Source organism: Podarcis tiliguerta (genome assembly GCF_965153285.1).
Source record: "Podarcis tiliguerta genome assembly, chromosome: 5".
Lineage (NCBI taxonomy): Eukaryota > Metazoa > Chordata > Lepidosauria > Squamata > Lacertidae > Podarcis > Podarcis tiliguerta.
Genome location: NC_139538.1, coordinates 62,074,443 through 62,096,391, shown reverse-complemented (window position 1 = coordinate 62,096,391; position 21,949 = coordinate 62,074,443). Strand labels below are relative to the sequence as shown.

Sequence of the window (21,949 nt, the reverse complement as noted above, 5' to 3'; positions counted from 1 at the left end):
ATTCTAGTAGAAGTTGTTTCCTCAAATAACCAGGCAAAGAGCATAGAAACAGAAATGTAATTCAGTGTAGAGAACTGGAGGATTAGGCAACAGCCTAACTCTAGCTTCTTTTCGGAAGCTACAAGTAATAATAATAATAATAATAATAATAATAATAATAATAATAATAAAGCGAGCTCTTATTATGCCCACTGTGCTTTTTTTTTGTTACAGTACTCACCAGCAAAGAGTATTGTCACCTATTGATTGATTGATTGCTGCCTATGACAACCAGTTTGAGCTGATATGGCACCCATATCATTTTTATCAAGATATGAGTACTAGCACCTAATTTTTTTTAGCCAAAAAGATTACTGATTATATCTTTAATAACAGAATATTGTGGGTCACAACTGTTCAGCCATTAAGAGAAAAGGCATTTAGTAGTATGCTTACTTACTGCAACTTTTGAGTTTTACAGCTTCCACTTCTTCAAAAAATATGAAACATTTCATGTGGTTATAATTTTTAGTTTTTAGAAGCAGGTATCAAAGGCAAGATTTTGCCTCATACGTTTGTATCCTTTTATTAACCTTTGTCTTGTGATTAGCTGATGCTGCATTTGTTTTGAGAATAGGACAAAGTTCAGAAGTAGTCCATACCATATTTATTTGACCAAAATTCAGAAAATAGTTATTGTACAAGGTCCATACGTGTAAATTTTTGTTGTTGTTAAATTCAAGTGTACTTGTCTCACATATTTTGTGCTGTGTTAAGTCACTTGCAGCAAACATCAACACAGCTATCTCTCAGGAATATTTTTAATATAACTCACCATTTTTAATATGCAAAAGATTAGGAAAATCTTAGGATAAATGAGGCTGCAATCTGAAGTCCTCAGCCATCAAATACCAAATTAAACAAAAGTCTAATACCCGGTGTTTGTAAAAAACATAAAATGTTATGCAGAACAATTAGTCACATGCTGCACTTACAAACACAATGACTTTGTTTTACAATCTCTTTTCACAATCCACATACTTCTGAAAATAAAATCTCTCTCTAAATCTACCAAGACCACAGCATATCAGAAAATGTCAATGCTATGAAAACAAGATGTTTATTATCCCAGTATAGCAAGGGATCTGTAGTAATATTTTTCTCCACCAGAGGGTACATCCATCTCACTTTCAAATGAAAAGATTTAATAGGAGTCATACAACATACAGCTTTTAGGTTTTACCCATTAGACAATTTTACCTCATTGGCTAGACAGTAGGGCTGGGCTATCACCAGTTAAACATCACAGTATTTTGATATATCACAATATCTGAAATAAGGCTGGAGCTATGTAGAGGTGAACATGCTAATGTCCTGGCAACTGCTACTACTTATGGGTCAATCTCTAAAGCTGATAAATGTTTACTTACCTTTAACATATTGTTACAACTGTTATGTTATAGTACTACTGTACCAATAATAGCACATTTTCTCTAAAATTAAATCCACATAAGTAATTAGTAGCATAGATATCAAAAGTTCCCTAAAAATAGAAATAGATCAGGTATTCTCCCCCCACCTTAAAAAATTCCATATGATCTGCTCTGATGGGGAAGTGACAGTAGTTACCTGAGTCATGGAAAGCAAGGCAAATCAGGACCCTGGGCAGCTCCTAGACAACCATCCTTAAATGGTCCATAGCAGATTTGGTAGTCACCATGCTGCTGCATGGCTGTGGGACAGGAGAAGCTATAGGGGAGTCATCCTCAGAATCAGAGGATGATGGGAGAGGCTTACCTCCAGACAGACTGGAGGGATGTGTGTCAAGGGCTCCCTTTCCCCTACGTGTGGTGACTTACAAATCATATGAATCAGAGTCCTTGGCGCAACAACTGAGCACATCCCCTCCCAAGCTGCACTTTGAGATGATGGAGGTCTCTGCTACCTGATGCTGTTTGACACTTTCTGGGCCTGCAAATAACCTGTAAAAAAGCACTTAATTAGGCCCCAGTAAGGTTGTAGGGAGGGACGCGGGTAGTGCCGTGGGTTAAACCACAGAGCCTAGGACTTGCCAATCAGAAGGCCGCGGTTCGAATCCCTGTGATGGGGTGAGCCCCCGTTGCTCGGTTCCTGCTCCTGCCAACCTAGCAGTTTGAAAGCACGTCAGAGTGCAAGTAGATAAATAGGTACCACTCCGGCGGGAAGGTAAACGGTGTTTCCGTGTGCTGCTCTGGTTTCACCAGAAGTGGCTTAGTCATGCTGGCCACATGACCCGTAAGCTATACGCCGGCTCCCTCGGCCAATAAAGCAAGATGAGTGCCGCAACCCCAGAGTCGGTCACGACTGGAGCTAATTGTCAGGGGTCCCTTTACCTTTACCTTACATCCTGATTCTGAAGATCATCTAAATCATCAAATGCGAAGAAACCATGCAGCTACAGTGAAATGGATTGAGGTAATGAAGTTATCAACACCTATTGGTGAGAAAACTGAATGCATTTGAAGATGTTTTGGGTGGGAAGAAAGGAACTCTGAAGGTCTTTGAAGAAATTCATATGGGGAAATAGTTAAAAATACTATAGGGCTTAATGAAGGGAGGGATTCATTTGTGGATTGATTGAATGAAATGAATTGGGGGAGTTAACTGAGCACAATGATTTGGGATAAAGAAGTGAAATCAATATAAAGAAGGAGGAAGAAGTAAACTTATTATTATTATTATTATTATTTATACCCCACCCATCTGGTATAAATATACTTTGTGGCAGTTGCAGGAAAGGTATTAAATTTCCCGCTTTGGCCATGCCCACTACCCCAACTTGGCCACACCCACTTTATCACATGGCCCTTGGAGAGTTGAAGCAAGACAGCACTCAGCTCAAAAATGATTAGCCACTCCTGCTTAAGGAAGCTCTATGTTCCACTGAGTGTACACACAGCTAACTGAAATACTATAAGAAAGAACGATGAATTAGCTGGTTAAACTTAAGAGATAGCCATGCTACAACCCTGTTCTATGTTTTAGTTTATTACAGACCAATTGTATCACTGCAATAGCAGAGCATGACCCGCTTAGAGGTTTTACTACAATCAAGTGGCATATAAATTTGGATAAAAAAATAAAAAATAAATGCGACAGGCATCGCTGAGCAGCAAGCTGAAAAAGAAACCAAACTGTGATGGCCTTCAAAGTTTGGTCACTGATTAAGGCATTTGGATGATTCCCACATCTGCAACTCCCTTTGCAACCTGTGACTGGAATAAATTGTTTCTAACCCCTGTGTTTTATTCCATTATTCTCTCTTTTAAATAACAGTAATGAAAAGGAAGGTTTCTGCCACCCTGCCACTTTGCATACTTTAAAGAAGACTGCCCTCTTTTATCGGGTGTTTCAATGGCTACCTTGTTTTATTTATTTATTTATAACTTGCTCATTTAATAGTTTTTGAAAGCAGCTGGCAAAATCAATTCCATGCTGCTGAATTAAACTGATGGGGTTTGGACATTGATGAGGGCGTTCCACCGACCCACCCACCCACCATACTTCCCTGCCTTGGATTCACTGAGTCACAATCATGTGGAATTTCCTTTAAATCTCTGCTAAGTCTGGCACTCTTCTAACACTGCTTTTGGCAACTTGATGGAGCTTAGAACAAGTCAGAGGAGTATGGCCTTTAACTCCTAATATGGATGTTAAACTCATTACGGCAGAGCTTCAGAGCAACAAAATCTCACCATCAAAAAACACTTAATTTTTTAAAAGAGATTTTATATTATAGATAGACAGACAGACAGACAAGCTAGATAGATAGGACACATGATATATTAATGCTAGCATATGGATATTTTATATATACACAGGAATCATTTGACTACATATTATGACAATTAAGATTTTATTCATATAGCACTTGAAACTATATCAGTGTATGTAGTCATACCCAGTGCTTTTTTCCATGGGGTACTCAAGAGTATGCAGTACCAGCACCTCTTTTTGTTGCTGATAAAGAGTGTGGCACTTACTGTAACAATTACATGGTGAGTACTGGCATCTATTTTTCTAGAAAAAAAGCACTGGTCATACCACATACAAGAAGGTGGAAAAGGGGAGGGGATGGAAAGGTCAACTTTTAATATTGCCCTTTAAAATGTGGGGTGGTTTCGGGGGTGGTTATTGGGTTGTTGTTATTTTGACTATGCATTTTGTGGTTTTATATTTTTTATTTTATTCTGTGAACCACCCTGAGACCTCTGGGTACAGGGCAGTATATAAATTTAATAAATAATTATAATTACAATTTTAACTCTGGTTAAGCTCTTTTCCCACTAACCGCAAGCTGTAGCTGAGTAGTGTACAGTATTGTGCAAGTCAATTCAGCATACCATATGGGAAGTTCTTAAATAGTTACCATACCATAAATAATTATTTCTGCCAAAGAAACATCCCCAGAGTGCCCAGTGTTGGTGTCAGGGGTCTGTGCTTGAAGGAAAGGCGTTTTGAGTGAAAAGGAGTTGAAAGCACAACTACAAGCCAAGCCAGTTTTTAAAATATACCACATATACAACCTGAAATACTAAGCAAGTGAGGCTTGTAAGACAGGCTAAGTAGGAGAGCAGAAAAAGATTGTTTAAGAGTTGATTAGTCAGTCAGGCAGTCTGTGGTCTTTCTTCACACCAAGGTAATAGCTTGAATATTTTCATCTTTTAACCTTTGGGTTAACTCTCTCAGAAGCTTTATTCTTTTTCTGTCTTTCAATGATAATAACCTACCTTTCTAATTAAAATGCAAGCTGTCTTAATGAGAAAAAACATAAACCACAACTAAAATTAACCAAACCGAAATAGCATCATAAAAACCATATCAGCAATAGCAGAATATCAGACTAGCCTTTTGACTGCCATCATCTCAATAGAGGAAAAACCATGTGTACACAAATAGGGCAGCTGCCATGTGTGTTAACTAACATTTGCATTTGTGGCAAAATAAGCTTGCTCTGCATTTTACAACTATTAGAATGCACTTCCCCTGCCCATGTAGAAAGATTATATCAATGCTACTGCATATGACATTGCCTCCAAGTACTGAATTACTAAAGCTAAATTTTGATGTCAATGTGTTGAGCCGCTAAGAAATAAAGATTTTTTTAAAGCATGCATTTTTTAATCATTTTTTAAAGGCATAAAAGTAATCTGTTTGAATCTGGTCACAAACATGGTTTATAACAAGATTTGAAAATGAAGTATTTTCCTATAATGAAAATGTGCCGGAACCAGAATTAACATACAGATAAATGTACTTTCACAGAACTACGTAACTGGAAGAGCTAATGCCCATAAAATCTCTCATTTGTCTCAAGGCAAGTTCTCACCAAATCAGTCCCTCATATATTAATGCACATAAAGTAAGACAATAATAATTTAGTCTTCTTCTCGGTCTCAAGAAGACAGAAGAAGCAAATAAGAGCCCAGGAAGAGCCTAGATGAATCTGACCAAAGTCCTGTTTAGTCCAGCATTCTGTTCTCATAGCCTGGTTCACACACAATTCTAAACAATGGTTTATTAAGCTATGGTTTATTAAACCATGGCTTAGCATTGTATGTAAAGGCTGCCTTCAGCTTAACTATGGCATGTTTACTGCCAACAAACCATAATGTGAAGTTGTGGTTTGTTGCTGAGAATAGTAGAGATAGTTAAAAACCAACAACATGCACCACACACTTAAGCGCCGTCAACTCTTTGATAGCAATATATACTTTATCCACACATACAAAAAAGAAAATCAATTTTTAAATATTAAAGCTCTTGCCACATTTATTTTAAAAGAACGGATAGAGATGGATTGTAATTTCTTGTTTTAATTTAGAGGCAAACTAGATCATTAAACTTAATGTAATTTTTCAGCCTTGAATATCTCAAGCACAGGTGTGACAGGCTGCTGCAAAGCTCCCCTCCTAACACCTGTCAGGAGGAGGAAGCCTGGATAGTGGTGGGGAGGGGGAGGGCTGCATGGGTACCCTGGCAGAAGTGCCACATTGGTTCCACTGGTGCCCCCTTCCAACTCCAGTCTCACCAGAACTCTGACCCACTCCTGGCACTGTCCAGGTACACAGAAGCAACAGCATCATCATGAAGATGGCTCTACAGAAGCACCCAACCAGCTGCTCTCGCTCAAGCACTAAGTTTAGAAAGGCATCTGAAAGTTATAAAAAGACACTTACCCCATGCCATATGGACTGCAGAAGGCAAGAACTTAATGCTTGGCTCACTGAAATCTGAAAGGCAATTAATTCTTCTGATATAATCCTAGAGTGCCTTAATTCATCGTGGCTTCTCTTCCGGTCAAGACAACTCCAAGCGACAGCTCCTATGTGCCCCGACGGTAAAGTTTTAACAATAGCTCTTGTTCCAGTATAGACCGATTTCTTAACCTCCTTATCATTTTTGCAAAATCTTCTGACTAATAAAGTGGAGCGCTCTTTCTTAGTACGAGAAGAATCTTCATCCATTTCTTCTCCGTGGCCTTCGTTGCAGTTTTGATAATGGCTCAAACTGGGCTTTGAAGGCAGTCTTCCAGTACTATTACCGCTAGAAAAATTGTGACCTGAGCATGCCATGTTGAGTCTTGGGGTTGTTCTTTCCAAATATAAATAGTTATCCACTGTAGTGCCATAGGAATCACACAACTGTTGTCCAGTTCTACTCCCACAGGTAGCTGGTAGTTCCACTGTTTTACAAGTGCAAGCTGCAGAATTATTGGTGCAATCATTATAAGCCTGTACTGGCTGTAAGCATTCGTTCCAAATGAAGCTGTTGTGCAAGGTACACAAACCTTTTGAGATGTTCTTTCTCTCTTTGACATACTTGAAATCAGCACTCTCAGTTTCATTTTCATTTTTATTTACTGAGGGCTGGCTTCTTAGTGGCTTCAACTCAACTTGAGATCCATCCATTTGTAACTGAATTTCAGCATACACAGTTCTTTCCAGTGAAGAAGGAATTCCAGTTTCTAAACATTTGTCTTTATTTGCAAAAGAGTCACATGCTTTATATAAGTGGTTATGTATAGTGTTGTTTTTGTAGCTTTTCTGTATAATGTCATAATTAATGTTAAGAAACTCCACAGAAGCAGGGATACATATGCCTCTCTCCCAGGGTTTTCTGCTATCAGTCATTTCTTTCTCATGTGGTAAATAAAAACACTGAACAGCTTTTCTTCACGTTTTTGGAAGAGAGAGTTGTGCGCATCCAATTTCTTTGTACTTTCATATCTGGTATCTAGGGTGCTTTATCTTTATCGCCATTTCCTTTCCGGTGGACTGAAAACTCTGCCAAAGACCAAATGCAGACACTGCTGTCTCTCTTCAGAGAGCATCTTGAAACACAGGCCTCAGACACTACCCTGCTTTCCCTCAAATACCATTAATTACATCATAGCACTGGGAAAAAAAGCAAAACACTGCTCTATCTTCACAGCAGACTTACAGCATACAACACAGCTGTATTATTAATGGCCTTCAGAATGCTGTTTATGGTGGATTGCCACATAAAGCTTGAGTATTTGTTTGTAATAGCACAGTTTTCTTCTCTCACAGCAAACACTTCCATCATAGGATATACCTATACCCCACCTTGTTTCTTGCTATATGCCTTGGAAGAGTAAGTTGGGGAGATGTAATTAATTGTTCCTTAGGCCATGGAACTTCCAGTTAATCAGTAGCCTGCAAAACAAAAAACAAAACCATATTTAATACACAGTGCCAGGTGTAACCTGCATATCCATAACGAAAGAGTATGAAGTGTATTAACAGATGCTTAATGGAACTGCAGAGCATCCTTAAGAATACCTTCCATTGTGCTTTTGTTTATAGCTGAAGTTTTCCCTCCAAGCTCCCTTTGAGAGATTCAGAATATGTGGGATAAACAGACATGCAATCTACCACCCCAACCTTACCTCTTCAGACAGAATCTGATCAGGCACCATCCCATCCATTTATTTGCAGCTAAATTTGCAGGGAGGGACGCGGGTGGCGCTGTGGTCTAAACCACTGAGCCTCTTGGGCTTGCTGATCAGAAGGTCGGCGGTTCGAATCCCCATGACGGAGTGAGCTCCCATTGCTCGGCCCCAGCTTCTGCCAACCTAGCACACTGAAAAGTGCAAGTAGATAAATAGGTACCGCTCCGGCGGGAAGGTAAACAGTGTTTCTGTGCACTGCTCTGGTGTTGGTGTTCCATTGAGCCAGAAGCGGCTTAGTCATGCTGGCCACATGACCCAGAAAAACTGTCTGCAGACAAACGCCGGCTCCCTCAGCCTGAAAGTGAGATGAGTGCCGCAACCCCAGAGTCGTCTGCGACTGGACTTAACTGTCAGGGGTCCTTTACCTTTTTTTAAATTTGCAGTCCCACAAGGTAGCCAAGACCTTCAACTTTCCACCAATTGTATCTCCCTCCCCTCAAAGGTTTCCATTTTAGGAAACCCCTCTCTACAATATATTTCTGAGACAAGTGTGGAGCAAACAAAATGGGAATTAAAACAGCATTATCCAAAACTCTGCCAGCAGATGGGACATTTGGATTAAAAAGCAACATCTTTCACCATCTAAACCAGAAGTGGTTAGCCTTTGTACCTTCAAGTGTTGTTCATATCAGGTCCAGACAGCATGGCCAACACTTAGGCATGGTGGGAGTTGCAGTCCAGCAACATCCTTCCCAATGGCTCTCCACTCCACAGGAAAGCTGCGAGGGCAGACCCAGAATCCCTGCTGCCCCTTCGAAAGTGGCTGAACTTGGGTTGAACAGATGAGATTATCCCCTCCTCCAACTCAAGTTTCCACCATTCAGGGTCCTGCTCTGTTTCATCCTTTTCCTTTTGCATCAAAGCCTGCCAGTCCAATCCCAATCCTGACAGCACTGCAGGACTCATGGCAGATTAAACTTTGTCATTACTTCTATCAAACAATTCACAGAAGCCTACGACTACAAAATAAGGTGAGAGTCCTTTAGCCATCCAGCCAGCTCCTCCAAGGCCTTCAGACACATTTATTGTAGCTGCCCCAGGAAGAGAATGCTTCGGCCGGCACTGTCCTCTCATGGAGCTATCAAAGATCCTTTTCTTACTTGCTGTCTGCTTGGATTTAACTCAGACCAGACCCTGGCCACTTCTCAGCTGCCTCAAGCTCTCATACTTGGACAGAGGTTGTTATTTTAAGGGCTGGAATGCAAAGCAGAGAGCAAACACTACCAGGTATGGACAGAAGACTGGATCAAATTGATCACTTGCCTAAAGATCAATATAAAACCAGGGTGGGGCATGAATGTTTGCTTTGTAAACAGCAACCATAGAAGCTAAATCTAGTTTTGTCAACAGACTAGAAGAGTTTGTGTCAGATTGTAATGAGAAACAAGAGGAAAACCAGATGCTCTCTGACTCTATTACTTTGTTTATTTACGGTAATCAAGCCAGCTTTTTATGTGCAAAGCAACAATGATATTCTACCAAATTAATGCATTGGTTTGATTCCCCCCCACCCCCCGGATCATGGTAATCACTAGAGAGGTGAAACCATGAACCAAATCAAATAAGTATTATATTGAACAGACATAGAGGTTAGGAGAATCTGGTCTGCATTTAGTACACATACAGAGCTCTACCAACATAAATGGAATGTTTTGCTACACATATATCATAAAAGGTAAAAGGACCTGTGACAGTTAAGTCCAGTTGCGAATGACTCTGGGGTTGCGGCGCTCATCTCACTTTACTGGCCAAGGGAGCCGGTGTTTGTCCGCAGACAGTTTTTCCGGGTCATGTAGCCAGCATGACAAAGCCGCTTCTGGCAAAACCAGAGCAGCACACGGAAAAGCCGTTTACCTTCCCGTCGGAGCGGTACCTATTTATCTACTTGTACTTTGACATGCTTTCAAACTGCTAGGTTGGCAGGTTTGCTAGCTGGGACCGAGCAATGGGAGCTCACCCCGTTGTAGGGATTTGAACCACCGACCTTCCGATCGGCAAGCCCTAGGCTTAGTGGTTTAGACCACAGCACCACCCGCGTCCCTCACATATATCATAGCTTGTGTTAATTAATCTCAATTAAATACCGTACTCTGCCTCTGCAGTCCTAATCACTATCAGTTAGAATCCTGATTTTATGTTAGAATCATGATTTTCTTTTTTTAAAACATTATTAACATTTTAAACTATTTATATTATAACTGTCAAAAGCACAAAAAGGAGGTTTACACTAATGGAACTTGGAGCTACATAACAACCCTTTTGATATAGACATGGACATGCCTCTGTCTGTCTCTTTCACATGGATATCAACATCTATTTTACTGCTACTAACATTCCCAAGGACTCAGTCCAGTCCACTACAGTAACTACATGCAGAGGGATCAGTCCAGGGTATGTATAACAAAGCTCCCTTTCTTCCCCTACAATGTGGACACCAAGCCACTGTGAGGAATCAGCCACCTCTGCTCATGCAACAAATACAAAGCGTGGAGACTTGCCATCACACCTAAACGTCAGGTGCACTGAATATCTGCTCACAAAGGATGTAAGGGAGAACTGGCTCTGTTATGCCTTATGCAAGTACTGCACCCACCATGGCCTGAATCAAGCCCCATGATTTCACAATGAAAGATTCTGAAAATATAATCTGGATTTGTTTAGAGCTGAAAGCACAATATCCAGTTAGTACATGGGAGATGAATGTGAGGCAATGTGCAGGCAAAGGTTACTTTCATTAATACCATCACTAATCCAGTAAATTTTGATACATCAGAGAAATGTAACGTGTTCCATGCCATCAGCAAAGCAAAATAAGACTGAGAGGAAACAGATTCAGCACGGATAAATCACATTAGATCAGAGGTCAAACAGCAGAAACAATATAAAATGAAACATCATGGCAAATTGTCAGTATTCATGGTCACAAAATGTTACTCTTTACCATGCAAATTTTATTTGTTGAAGCATTGTTGTTGAATTTTAAATAACATACAGCCATAAGGTGAATTTAAAATATCTAGAGTAATATTCAGTATGGCATTTCTAAAATTGAATTGGATTAAGGGTGCAAATAAATCAACATAAATCAAGCAAAGTGCTTTTGGGGTGGCATGTGCTGCAAGTGCTGTTTGAAAGAAGGGGAAAACAGGAAACTTATTGGAGTAAGATTACGCCAGTGCTGGGGTGTAGCAGCTGTGAATATGATGACACTTTTCTCAGGATGGGGGAAGTGGGGATAGCTACAGCTTGGAAAGCTTGTTGCCCAACTTACTGTACTTTAAAAGAAGCTCTCCATGCATCAATGTGTGAAACAACCAGGTCACATAACCTGACCAGCACGTTTACTGGGCAGAACTAGACTACGGTTGTCAACACAATTGACACAAACATCCCATCAATGATGGAGTGGTGGCGAGTTGTTTTGTTTTGCTTACTTAGAGGTTTAGATTTCAAGTTTAGATTGTGAGTCCCATTTACTACATTGGAGCTTACTTGTATGTAAACATACATACGATTGCCATGTATAAACTAACTCGCTGGCCTTAGGCGAGCCATTCTCTGTCAACCCAAAAAAGAAAACAACTTCCTTTCCATTGCCCAGTAATGGCATTAAGAACTACAAATGAAACCTATGCAGTTTTGCCATGGCTGAATGCTTATTGGTTTGTGGCTTTTGCGCTGGTGACATCAATGTTGCAGAACGCTCTCCCAGCTGAAATAAGAGGGGGGCCATCTACACTGGCATTCTGCTGGCCCTTGAACACATACCTGTTTATAGACAAGCATTCACCTGATCTCCTGACCTGAACTTTGGGTCTTATTATACCTAAGCACTACATTCTAGGTGTCTTTGCTGAAGGATGTTAATATCCTCAACGTCTTCCATTGATTTCAAAGTGTGTAGATAATATAATAGAGAGCAACAGCAGGGAAACTCTGACCCCCAAAATAGAACTGGAGCTGGAGGGTGGGGGGCTATCAGCTGGCTCGTGTTAAGGAATGATAGGCTATAAAGTCCAGAGACTAGCATCTTGGTAGAGAGACTCTAAGTATTAAATGTCAGGGGTCTATTGATAGAGTTGAAGAGTTATTTGCATGGCTGCATATTGAACAGTGAAGCACTCGGACTTAAGCAGAGCACTGAATAAGTACCCAAACTCACTGGGTTCAGTCCAGATGATGTTAAATAATAATAATAATAATAATAATAATAATAATAATAATAATAATAATAATAATTTATTATTTATACCCCACCCATGTGGCTGAGTTTCCCCAGCCACTCTGAGCAGCTTCCAATCAAGTGTTAAAAACAATACAGCATTAAATATTTAAAACTTCCCTAAACAGGGAATATATCCATTAAAGATCAGTGGGAGTTAATGTCAACTAACTTTAGTCAGGATCCAACCCATAAAGTGTAAAGAATCTGAATAATGTTTTGGATTGTGCCTGTCCTTGCTCAGGAAAAAACATCACTTTGGTTTTTCCACAGCTTGGTCATAATAATGAATGCTGATTAATGAGCAGTTCGGGCAGCAGATCACCTCCATCACCTTTTAAAATAGTCAGCTTGCAGTCACCTGCAGAACAGGAGAAAGATGTGAAACTGGCTTCCCCGGTTTCTTGGGCTGAAGGGTCATGAAATCCCCAATGGAGGTAATTCAAACTAAACAGGAGGGGGGGGTTAGCTCTCAAAGTCCACCTTTGTGTCTAGCCTGCAAAAAACTCTTATTATTTGGGGTCTGCTATTGCTGTCTATCTATTACAGTCTACTTGTTCTTGTTTCCCTATCCCAGCTGCACCTGGTCTATTGAAGGTAAAATAGAAATAATATTACAAGGATGATTCCAGTCTCTGTTTCTCTGTTACAAATTAAATTGACCCTATTGTAGAGCGCTGAAGTACTCCATCTCAAGCAAGTAGGGAGTATTATTCCCACCAGAAAAGAGCAAATGGATAGCCAGTTACCGACTAAGAGATCTTCTTATTTTTTTATTCTCTATTTTCATATTCCCACAAAGCATCTACATGCAGAGCTCATCCTACTGCATATTCAAAACTGATTAAATATCTGTTACGGAATATTTATTCAACAGCATTCTTCTTCATTTATAAAGTAAGTACAGCTGAATTTCTGAGTCACACACATAAATGACAACTTCATTCCTTTTAATATGGTCAAAATCTGCTGTTTTTTTCATATATTTTAGTATTAATGGGAACCCTATTTAGAATGCCACAAATAATATTTGGTCAGCAAACATGAACTGTGCTTACTTTAGCTTTGCCAATTACATCAGTCTCTGGGAAGAAGCCCACCTCAATAACTGACTCGTTCAGAGTGTGAAATCATTTGAAAGCTCTGTTACATTAAAGCAGGAAAACAGTCAAAATGGATTTTTTTTTTAAATCATTCTTACTGCCTGATATTTTCTGGTTACTCATCAATATGGGTAATTAGACAGTTTTCTTTAAACATTCTTTAAAAAAAATGTCCTTGTTTTCAAGTGTATTATTTTATACTTGTCCCTAAATATCAGCTAATAACAGAGTTTAAAAGTTAGTGACCTACATTTTAATCCAATATAATGAATTCAGAGGAATAATTTGTAACTTCCAGTTCAAAAGTGAAACATACCTAGTCAATGAAACAAAACCAGCTGAAAGTCTGTAAAATTTGATTTAAAGACCCGATTTGCAATGGGGGTTGAATAATTTCGATTGCAACTGTAGGAACAAGCTATGAATAAACAATACATGTTATTTAGTTTCTTCACTGACATTTCATAGTGGTTCATGTTTGTTTTAATACTGTGTTACTATGTCAGGAGTTTTGCGGACAATGCACGAAAATGTCACCAATTTTTCTTCACCCAAGATTCTTGCTAAAGCCCCCCTTTGGAATTCTGTCCTCAGAATTCTGTTCTTCCACTAAGCAATTCTCATAGGAATTCTGCTTCACAACCACTTGACTACCTGGTAGGTTGAGTACCTTGAGAGGGAAAAAGTAGCTGGTAAACAACCAACCATTCAGCGGTTCCTAGACTGCAGCTAGCAAGACAAAGAAGCCCACAGTCTGGTGACATTTTTGGACTATGCCCCATCTACATGATTACAAAACACCATGTTTAGAACAGTTTTGTAACTGTACTTTTCACAAAGAAAAGACCACTCACTGTGAGCTGCGCTCTGGACATTTTGGATTTTTCCAGCCTTCAAGTTGCCATAGAACTCTTGTTTTTGTTCTAAACAAATTAACACAGCTATCCCCTCCCATATTTTCCAGAATGCATACTAGAAGGGACTGGGGAAATTAATCAAAGGGAAAAGAGTGCTAGAGAGAGTTGAAGTGCAGAGGGAAGGTGTCTAGGCAACTGGGGATGAGAATTGGTTTCTCTCTATAAATCTTGTAGGGAGGGGACAGGGGGTTAATAATACAAGCCAGATGCAAAGGAGGAGTCGGCGCTACAGTGAAAATATTTCTTCAGAAAAAAACATGTCACAGCTTTCTAATTAGGACTGTAATTTGGCACTGATGTTAATCACTATTGATCAGTAGACATCACTACAGATTTTTTAGAATAATTCACACAGCAAAATTTAGTCGGCCTCTCAAGTGGCAGTCAAACAGAATCTTCATGGCAATTAGTCAGTGCCAATGTCTACTTTATCTGAGAAACAATTGTAACACAATTCCTTGCAAGTAAAGAACTAAGAATTCTGTCTGCTTTTGAAGTGGCAGTCTCAGTAATATATTGATTAGCTGCTGAGAGTGGACAATAAAGTGACCAGCTGAACAAATCAATAACAAAATTAGCTAATACTGTAAAAATAATATTGGCTGAGAGGCAATGACATAAAAGTTGAAACTTGGCTTAAAGAGAGGATGAAGAAGAAAATGGAAACAGTTTTATTATTTAAGAAATAGCAAGGTCTCAACCATATCCAAAATTAATTAATATACAATATGGGCAGAGTCCTATTTCTAACTAGTTGAGAATTACAGTGGTACCTCAGGTTACATACGCTTCAGGTTACACACTCTGCTAACCCAGAAATAGTGCTTCAGGTTAAGAACTTTGCTTCAGGATAAGAACAGAAATCGTGCTCCAGCGGCGCGGCAGCAGCAGGAGGCCCCATTAGCTAAAGTGGTGCTTCAGGTTAAGAACAGTTTCAGGTTAAGAACAGACCTCCGGAACAAATTAAGTACTTAACCCGAGGGAAGTAATGCTAGACTCCACCCAAAGTAGTTGTTAAACAAACAAACTTAGATGTGGTGCAAATAGGACTTGCAATGCAATCCTCTAGATGTCTACTTTAAAGTAAGTACCACTGAGTTCAAAAGTACTTACTCCTTGCTAGGTGTTTATAATATTGCAGCCTAACTGGCTCAATTTCATTTTAGACAAAAGAAAAGCTATGCTTTATATCACTGAATTGTAAATGAAGCACCATGTAAAAAAAATGAGTCCATACTATGCGTGTCTACATTTCAGTCCATCAGTCAAGTGTGTTATCTCATGTACATTAGATGTTTTTGTTATAAGATATATACGCAAACCTAAATTTGGCAGAGCTATATATTTGCAGCCTAGTATGTCAGTTCTTATGTTATCTGTCTCTTCTAAATATTTATGTTCACATTATTTCCATTTTTCTTTTAGATAAAAACTTTTGATAGAAAAATGCATCAATACAGAAACAATTACTGTTGTGAATGAAAGTTTCCCCTGACCTACTGAATTTCAAGTCCAAGTCCATGTATTTTATGAAATGTCGGCATTCCATAAGGATGACAACCCACTTGCCAAGAGAAGAACAATAAGTGATTACTCAAATTTCTCAAATTTCCTCTTCTGCAGCTAATAGGGAATCATCTGGGTAGAAGTATACATGGGAAACATGAGGACTAGTAATAAAACAACCACTACCAAGATAAGGGCATACAAATGGTTGTTATAACAAGCATTCATTATCTGAATTTACAGTGCTCTTTTGAAGGACTTTGGCTTTCCAAACAAGAGAACAGATTTTACTCTCCTGAAAGTGCATTTCTACATCTATTGTCAAGGCTAAGCTCTCACGCCATAAAGGCTCAGTTTTACTGTTTCTTCATTTAACTACTACAATGAAAACATTAGAGTAATCAGGGGATGGGACATAGCTCATGTTGCAGACTGAGTTGCTGGCATCTCCAAATATAACTTCTCATCAGGAGATGGGGGGGGGGCTGTGGCTCTTGAGCTGTTGTTTGACAACACCAGCTGATGACTGGCGATTAAATCCTGATACCTAAACTGTGGAATCCTGTTCCCAGTTCTCCAAGAATTCTCCAGGATTATAGATAAGAGGCTCTGAGAATACATCTGCAAGTTCCTTAGTGACCTTGTAGTTCCTCAGACCTTGGCGATCTCATTTAAAGGTGCTAGGTGTTCCCTTGCCACCTCTTTTTCTAGCTTGGGCTGTAGCTCCCTCTCGACATCATTTATTCTATTATCACCAGTTTGGGCACTGTATTCCTTTTGAGTGAAGACAGAAGCAAAACAGGTGTTGAGCTATTCTTCCTTCTCTCTGTCACCAATGCCATTACAGTGGTACCTCTGGATGCGAATGGGATCCGTTCCGGAGCCCTGTTCGCATCCTGAAGTGAACGTAAGATGCGACTGCGCATCTGCGTGTGCGCAGGTTGCGTTTCTCTGCTTCCGCGCATGCGTGTGACATCATTTTGAGCGTCTGCACATGCATGAGTGGTGAAAACCGGAAGTAACACGCTCCGTTACTTCCGGGTTGCTGCGGAGCGCAAACCGAAAATATTCAAGCTGAAGCATATTCATCCCAAGGTATGACTGCATTCTGTCTTCTACACACAGAGGTCTGGCTACTTTCTTGTTCTTCCTCTTTCTTCAAACATAGTAAAACACCACCACCACCCATTTTATTATTTTTAACATCTCTAGCCCACCTGTCTTCTCTGCAAATATTGGATGATCGTTTATATTCTTCCTTCATGATTTGCCCCTTTTTCATTTTTTATATCTGCCTCTTTTAAATCTCAGCTCAAGGCACAAAAACTTTTCTCCCACTTTTCTTTCTTACTGGAATTGTTTGCGCATTTCTGTTGTGCCTTCTCGCCTTTAAGAAACTTCCATCTATCGTGGACTCCCTTCTCTGAGTATTTCTGACCATGGGATCTCACCCAGAAGTTCCTTAAGCTTTTTGAAAACAGCTTTTTGAAAGTCCAGAGTACACATCCGACTCATACAATCAGCTTTTTTACATTCAGCCTTTTGCTCTACCGAACAAGATTCTCTACACCGTAAAATGATATTCAAGCAGAAAATAATTTAAATGCCGTCTGTTGATGCCCTGTCCTGGTATGAAGGGGAAGTTAGCCAACTAAGTCACTGAAGTGCTGTTCTGTAGCAGAACTCTGAAGATTACTATACATAATTCACTTCAACAGCATTTTTGCTGTCCACAGTAGCACAGATGAAGACAAACATCGTGGGAGGAAACATCACACACCAGAGCACTGCTCCTGTCTGAAACAAACAGCAAAGTCCTCCAGCATTAAGCAAGGTCACAGGCAACTGGAGAATCATCTGTTAAAAAACGATGCTATTATTAGATGCAAGTTATGCAGCAGTTGTGCACAGGAGTAGAATTAAAACATTCTTCCAAGATAAATGCTTGAAATACTATTCAGAGATATACCTCTATGTCACCACAGGAACTATTCATGTTTTACTGTCAAAATAAATAAATGAACAAGAACTTAGTCCATTAACTACATAATGATTGGCAACTCTGTTAAGGTAAAGTGCACACCTTTGGATCCTAAGAAAAGTCAGCTTAAAGCATGGCAGAGGGGAGGGGAGGGGAGGACTTCCTTCTGCAAACCTCCTTAAATTAATTTATCTTGGAATCCAAGTCATTACATGTAAACTACTTCAATTCTGTGGAAGTCAGTTAGATGCATAATCCAACGCACATGAGTTACATCTGGGAATATATCTCCCCAGCGCAGACACCGCAACGTGGACCTGCTTGGCTCCAGTGATGAGGACTGGGCTGGCACGGTGGGCTTCAGTCACCCTCTGAGCTCCACCCCTACCCATGCACACACGTGCCCACGTGGTGATGGCAATATCCCCTGAGAGGGGTGACAAAATATTGGGTGCCACTCACCGCAGGGCCTGCAGCGAGCCCAAGCCACACATCTCTCCTGCGTGGCTCTGTGGTGCCCAAATGGTCCGCTGCCTCCCCGCCCAGCTGTAGGGCGGCTGAGTGGGAGGAGGCAGGCAGTCTCCAGAGACCCCGCAGTGCGCCTCGCCCCTATGGCAGCTCACTCCTCCCTCGCCCCACCCCTATGGGTGCGCCGCCCCAAGCATCCAAGCAGCTTCCTCCGCCGCTGAATACAGTCTATGCAGGGCAGAAGTAGTATTGCGAATTCCCAACCTAGGAAATATTTGCACAAGCTTTTTGCAGCAAACACCACATGACACCGACTCTTGCGCTTGTATACCGAGTACTCAGTCAGTCACACCCTTAACATACATAAGTACAAGTACAGAACAGAACTAAACTTGAACTGAAAGTAGAATTTCTCTCTGTGACGATAAAAAGTGTTCTAGCCCCAACACTTTTAATACACCAATGTGAAAACCATTGACACCATTGCAGATTTTTTAAAATGTGAAAAAACATACACATTACTGCCTATTTTGTGCCTAGAAAAGCTTTCATGCTAGCTGTTTATTTAAAACATTAGGCTCATTAGTGAAACAAAGGGCACAATCCAGATAAAGTTATTAAAGGGATTTAAATAAGCTCACATTTCTCTGAATTGCAGCCCAGTATAGTAAGTAAACAACCATACTACTACAGTATAGAGTTAGAAGGGACCACGAGGGACATCCAGTCCAACTGCCAGCAATGCAGAAATCTTTTCCCCAATGTGGGGTTCGTATTTATGATGGACCATCACCTGGGGGGGGGGGGAGATTATGTTAGCTTTTGAGACGTATGTCCAGTGGAACAGGAATGCTACAGATGAGTATATGGTGTTTTTGTTGTTGTTTTAATAGCATATCTTTACTGAATGTGTGAAGTACTCATTCCTCCTTGTGTATCGTAATGTGGAAAGGCAGTATACAAACTGAAAGTGAAATGAAATTATGTTCCACCAGAATCTTGTCTGGTTAAATTAAATAGCAGTTTTTCTGAAGCATTATTACATAGCAGTTTACCAACAAGGAAGGGAAGGGGGGGGATCTGTCCAGAAAACCACAGGACAAAGTGGTCCCATAAAATAGCCCCTTATGTTGTGGCAGCCACAAGTTTGAGAAAATACCCAAACTATAGCCACTATTTTTCCATACTTTAGATTTTTTTAAAAAAGCAGATTAGCTACATTTTTAATACACTCCAACTATCCTTTCAGATTTAAGTGTGTAGTTTTCCACCCTTGCAACATACGGGTGAAGTGAGGTTACTAATCTACTTTAATTACTGTGAACGTGGAACAGATTTACCATCACAATATTCATGGGTATATGACCTTGTGATGGGGTTCAACAACCTCCTATGATGAAGAGCAATGGCACTGGGATTCTCCAGCAGATCTTCAAAACTCCTAATGGCCTCAGTGAGCCATCAAAACTGAATATCCCTTTCCCAGTACCAAAGGCCCCCACAGCAGCTACCTAGGTTCCTAGCCAATTCTCCCCCAGGGCCACAAAAGCAGAGGTGATGGCAAGTCAGGAACTTCAGAGATACCAGTGTGAGGTTACTCACAAGGAGCACATAGAAACCCCTGATCAGATCAGGGCCTGACTGAGAGCCAGGAAGCATGGAGTCTTCAGCTCCTATAGCCTTTACAGTCTATGCTGCTTCATTGCTGAAGCAAAAGTTGCATCGCCGTCCCCCGACCCCCCCCCCCACATAAATCCCAGTTCCAATGTGAAAACTGACACTTTATTTGTAATGTCAATTCACTTTCACCTTGTTTATTTTGTTTTTGTTCTTGAGTTTATCTTGTATTTCTGTGCTGTAAACCACCCTGAGATCGACGAATGAAGGGTGGAATACAGATAAATACTACTAATAAAAAACAATTAACTACCATCATACCATATTCTCCACAAGGCATTTAAGGTGGCATGTTCATGAGATAGACTAAAATGAAATATAGTCTCAATGCCTATACTGTGAGGAGAGAAGGAGGGTTGTGGGACCGTAGGTGGTTGTGTGTTTCATTTTTAGCTTTGAGTGAATAGGTGCAAGTATTGTAAAACTGAAAACTGTCTTGGGTACCTTGGCAAAAAGGCTGTACTGTATGATGATGATGATGATGATGATGCATTTCACATCCAAGTGGAGATCTGAACCCAAGGTCTCTCCAGACCGAATCCAATAGAGAGAAGTTCCTTCCTTTCCCTGAAAACCCTGAAGGAAAGCTTTTTTGAAACTTTTGACTCATTCTTTGTGATCAGTAGGACAAAAAAAGCATCATGCACCCATACAGAAACGAAGAAAAAACTTAGTCAGGCCACAAATTTAGAGGCGGTGTGAGGAAGAGTTGGTGGCCAACCCCGCAATAACTAGCTCTCAAAAAGGCTAGGCCTGGGAACTTCGTAGAGCTGAGGGTGGTTTTCAGCATGGGAAGAAAAGGAACATTTTTCAGGAAACTAGAAGCAAGCAACGGCCTAGTTAAAAAACAGTTTAAAACTACTTTGTGTGTGTGTGTGTGTGTGTGTGTGTGCATATGTGGTGACAAATTCAAGTGGAGGTCTTAGCTTCGCAGCAAAAACAAACAAATGCTGATTATTGGGAACCTTAAAGACCAGAAGGGAAGGTCACAACAAAGCTGTTAGTGCTCCAAATCCTATTCTAAAGTGAAGGCTATTCAGGGTCACAATGGATTTTACTTCTCGTTTTCTCACGTGTATGTGGGTGCAGAATATGACATTTTGACACAACTGCTTGCTACTTGAGGCCCTAGGGCATTCATTTGTGCAGGATCATAGAATCATAAGAGTTGGAAGGGACCCTGAGGAGCATCTAGTCCAACCCCCTGCAATGCAGGAATCTCAACTAGATCATATATCACAAACAGCCATCCAACCTCTGCTTAGATTAATTCTACAACCTTGATGTTATCAGCACCATGCTGAGTCTAACCAAGTGAGCTATTCAGACTGACAGTGTAAAGAGGCACCAAGCATGCTTAGTTGTATACCTGGGGGGTGGGGGTGGCCATTTTGTGTGCACTTTTTGCCTTGTTAGTACCAAAACCATCTCAAACACCACACTAGTTTGGGTAACTTAGACATAAGTCTGGAGGGAAATCTGGAGTGTATTCACATCAGTGTATTCAAGTAGATTTATGCAAGAGATGCTCCTTCAGGAATCCCAGGCCATCTAGGACCTCAAAGCAGCGTTTCCACTTAACAAGTCCCATGAGCAGAGCACTAATATATTTACATACCCAATATAGAATTGATGTTTCTAGGGCAGATGTTCTGATTTCTAGGACGTGTGGAACCAATACACTTTTCATTATAAAAGCTAAACACCAGTAAGGGCATTACTGCACAAAAGGTGTCCCAAGCTTGTATTGGTTGCACACTAAAGACACCAGAAAGAGCAGCATTTATTTTATTTTATTTTTAGTTATTTAGCAATTTTATTTCCAAGGGAGCATTTGGATCTTCAATCTTAGTGTCTAATCAAGAACATAAAGTTAACATTAAAAGGTAAATAACTTTCACAGTTTTATTTTTCTTGTACATCCATTCGCAGGAAGGGTTTTGTGCAACTCACAAACCAGTAAGGCTTTAGCTGAGGGAAGGGAAATCTGTGGCCCTCTTGGCAGAGGTATACCCTAGGGTCCCTTGCACCCTCAGAAGGGAGATATATCAACATGCGCCCCCCCCCCATCACTTTACTGCA

At 40.3% G+C, this 21,949-nt stretch overlaps 1 protein-coding gene across 5 annotated transcripts in view; it reads right to left on the bottom strand.

Annotated features, from left to right (window-relative positions):
* PLCE1 (phospholipase C epsilon 1) overlaps positions 1-21,949 on the bottom strand; it is a 127,673-nt gene that overhangs the window by 91,985 nt on the left and 13,739 nt on the right. For 4 of the 5 annotated variants that reach the window (XM_083443655.1, XM_083443654.1, XM_083443651.1 and 1 more), the window contains exon 2: positions 6,198-7,697. In XM_083443655.1, coding sequence (XP_083299781.1) covers positions 6,198-7,151 — 954 coding nt within the window. In that variant the 5' untranslated portion in view covers positions 7,152-7,697. Of the gene's footprint in view, positions 1-6,197; positions 7,698-20,311; positions 20,439-21,949 lie in introns of those variants that run through there. The other variant, XM_083443652.1, reaches the window with a different exon arrangement.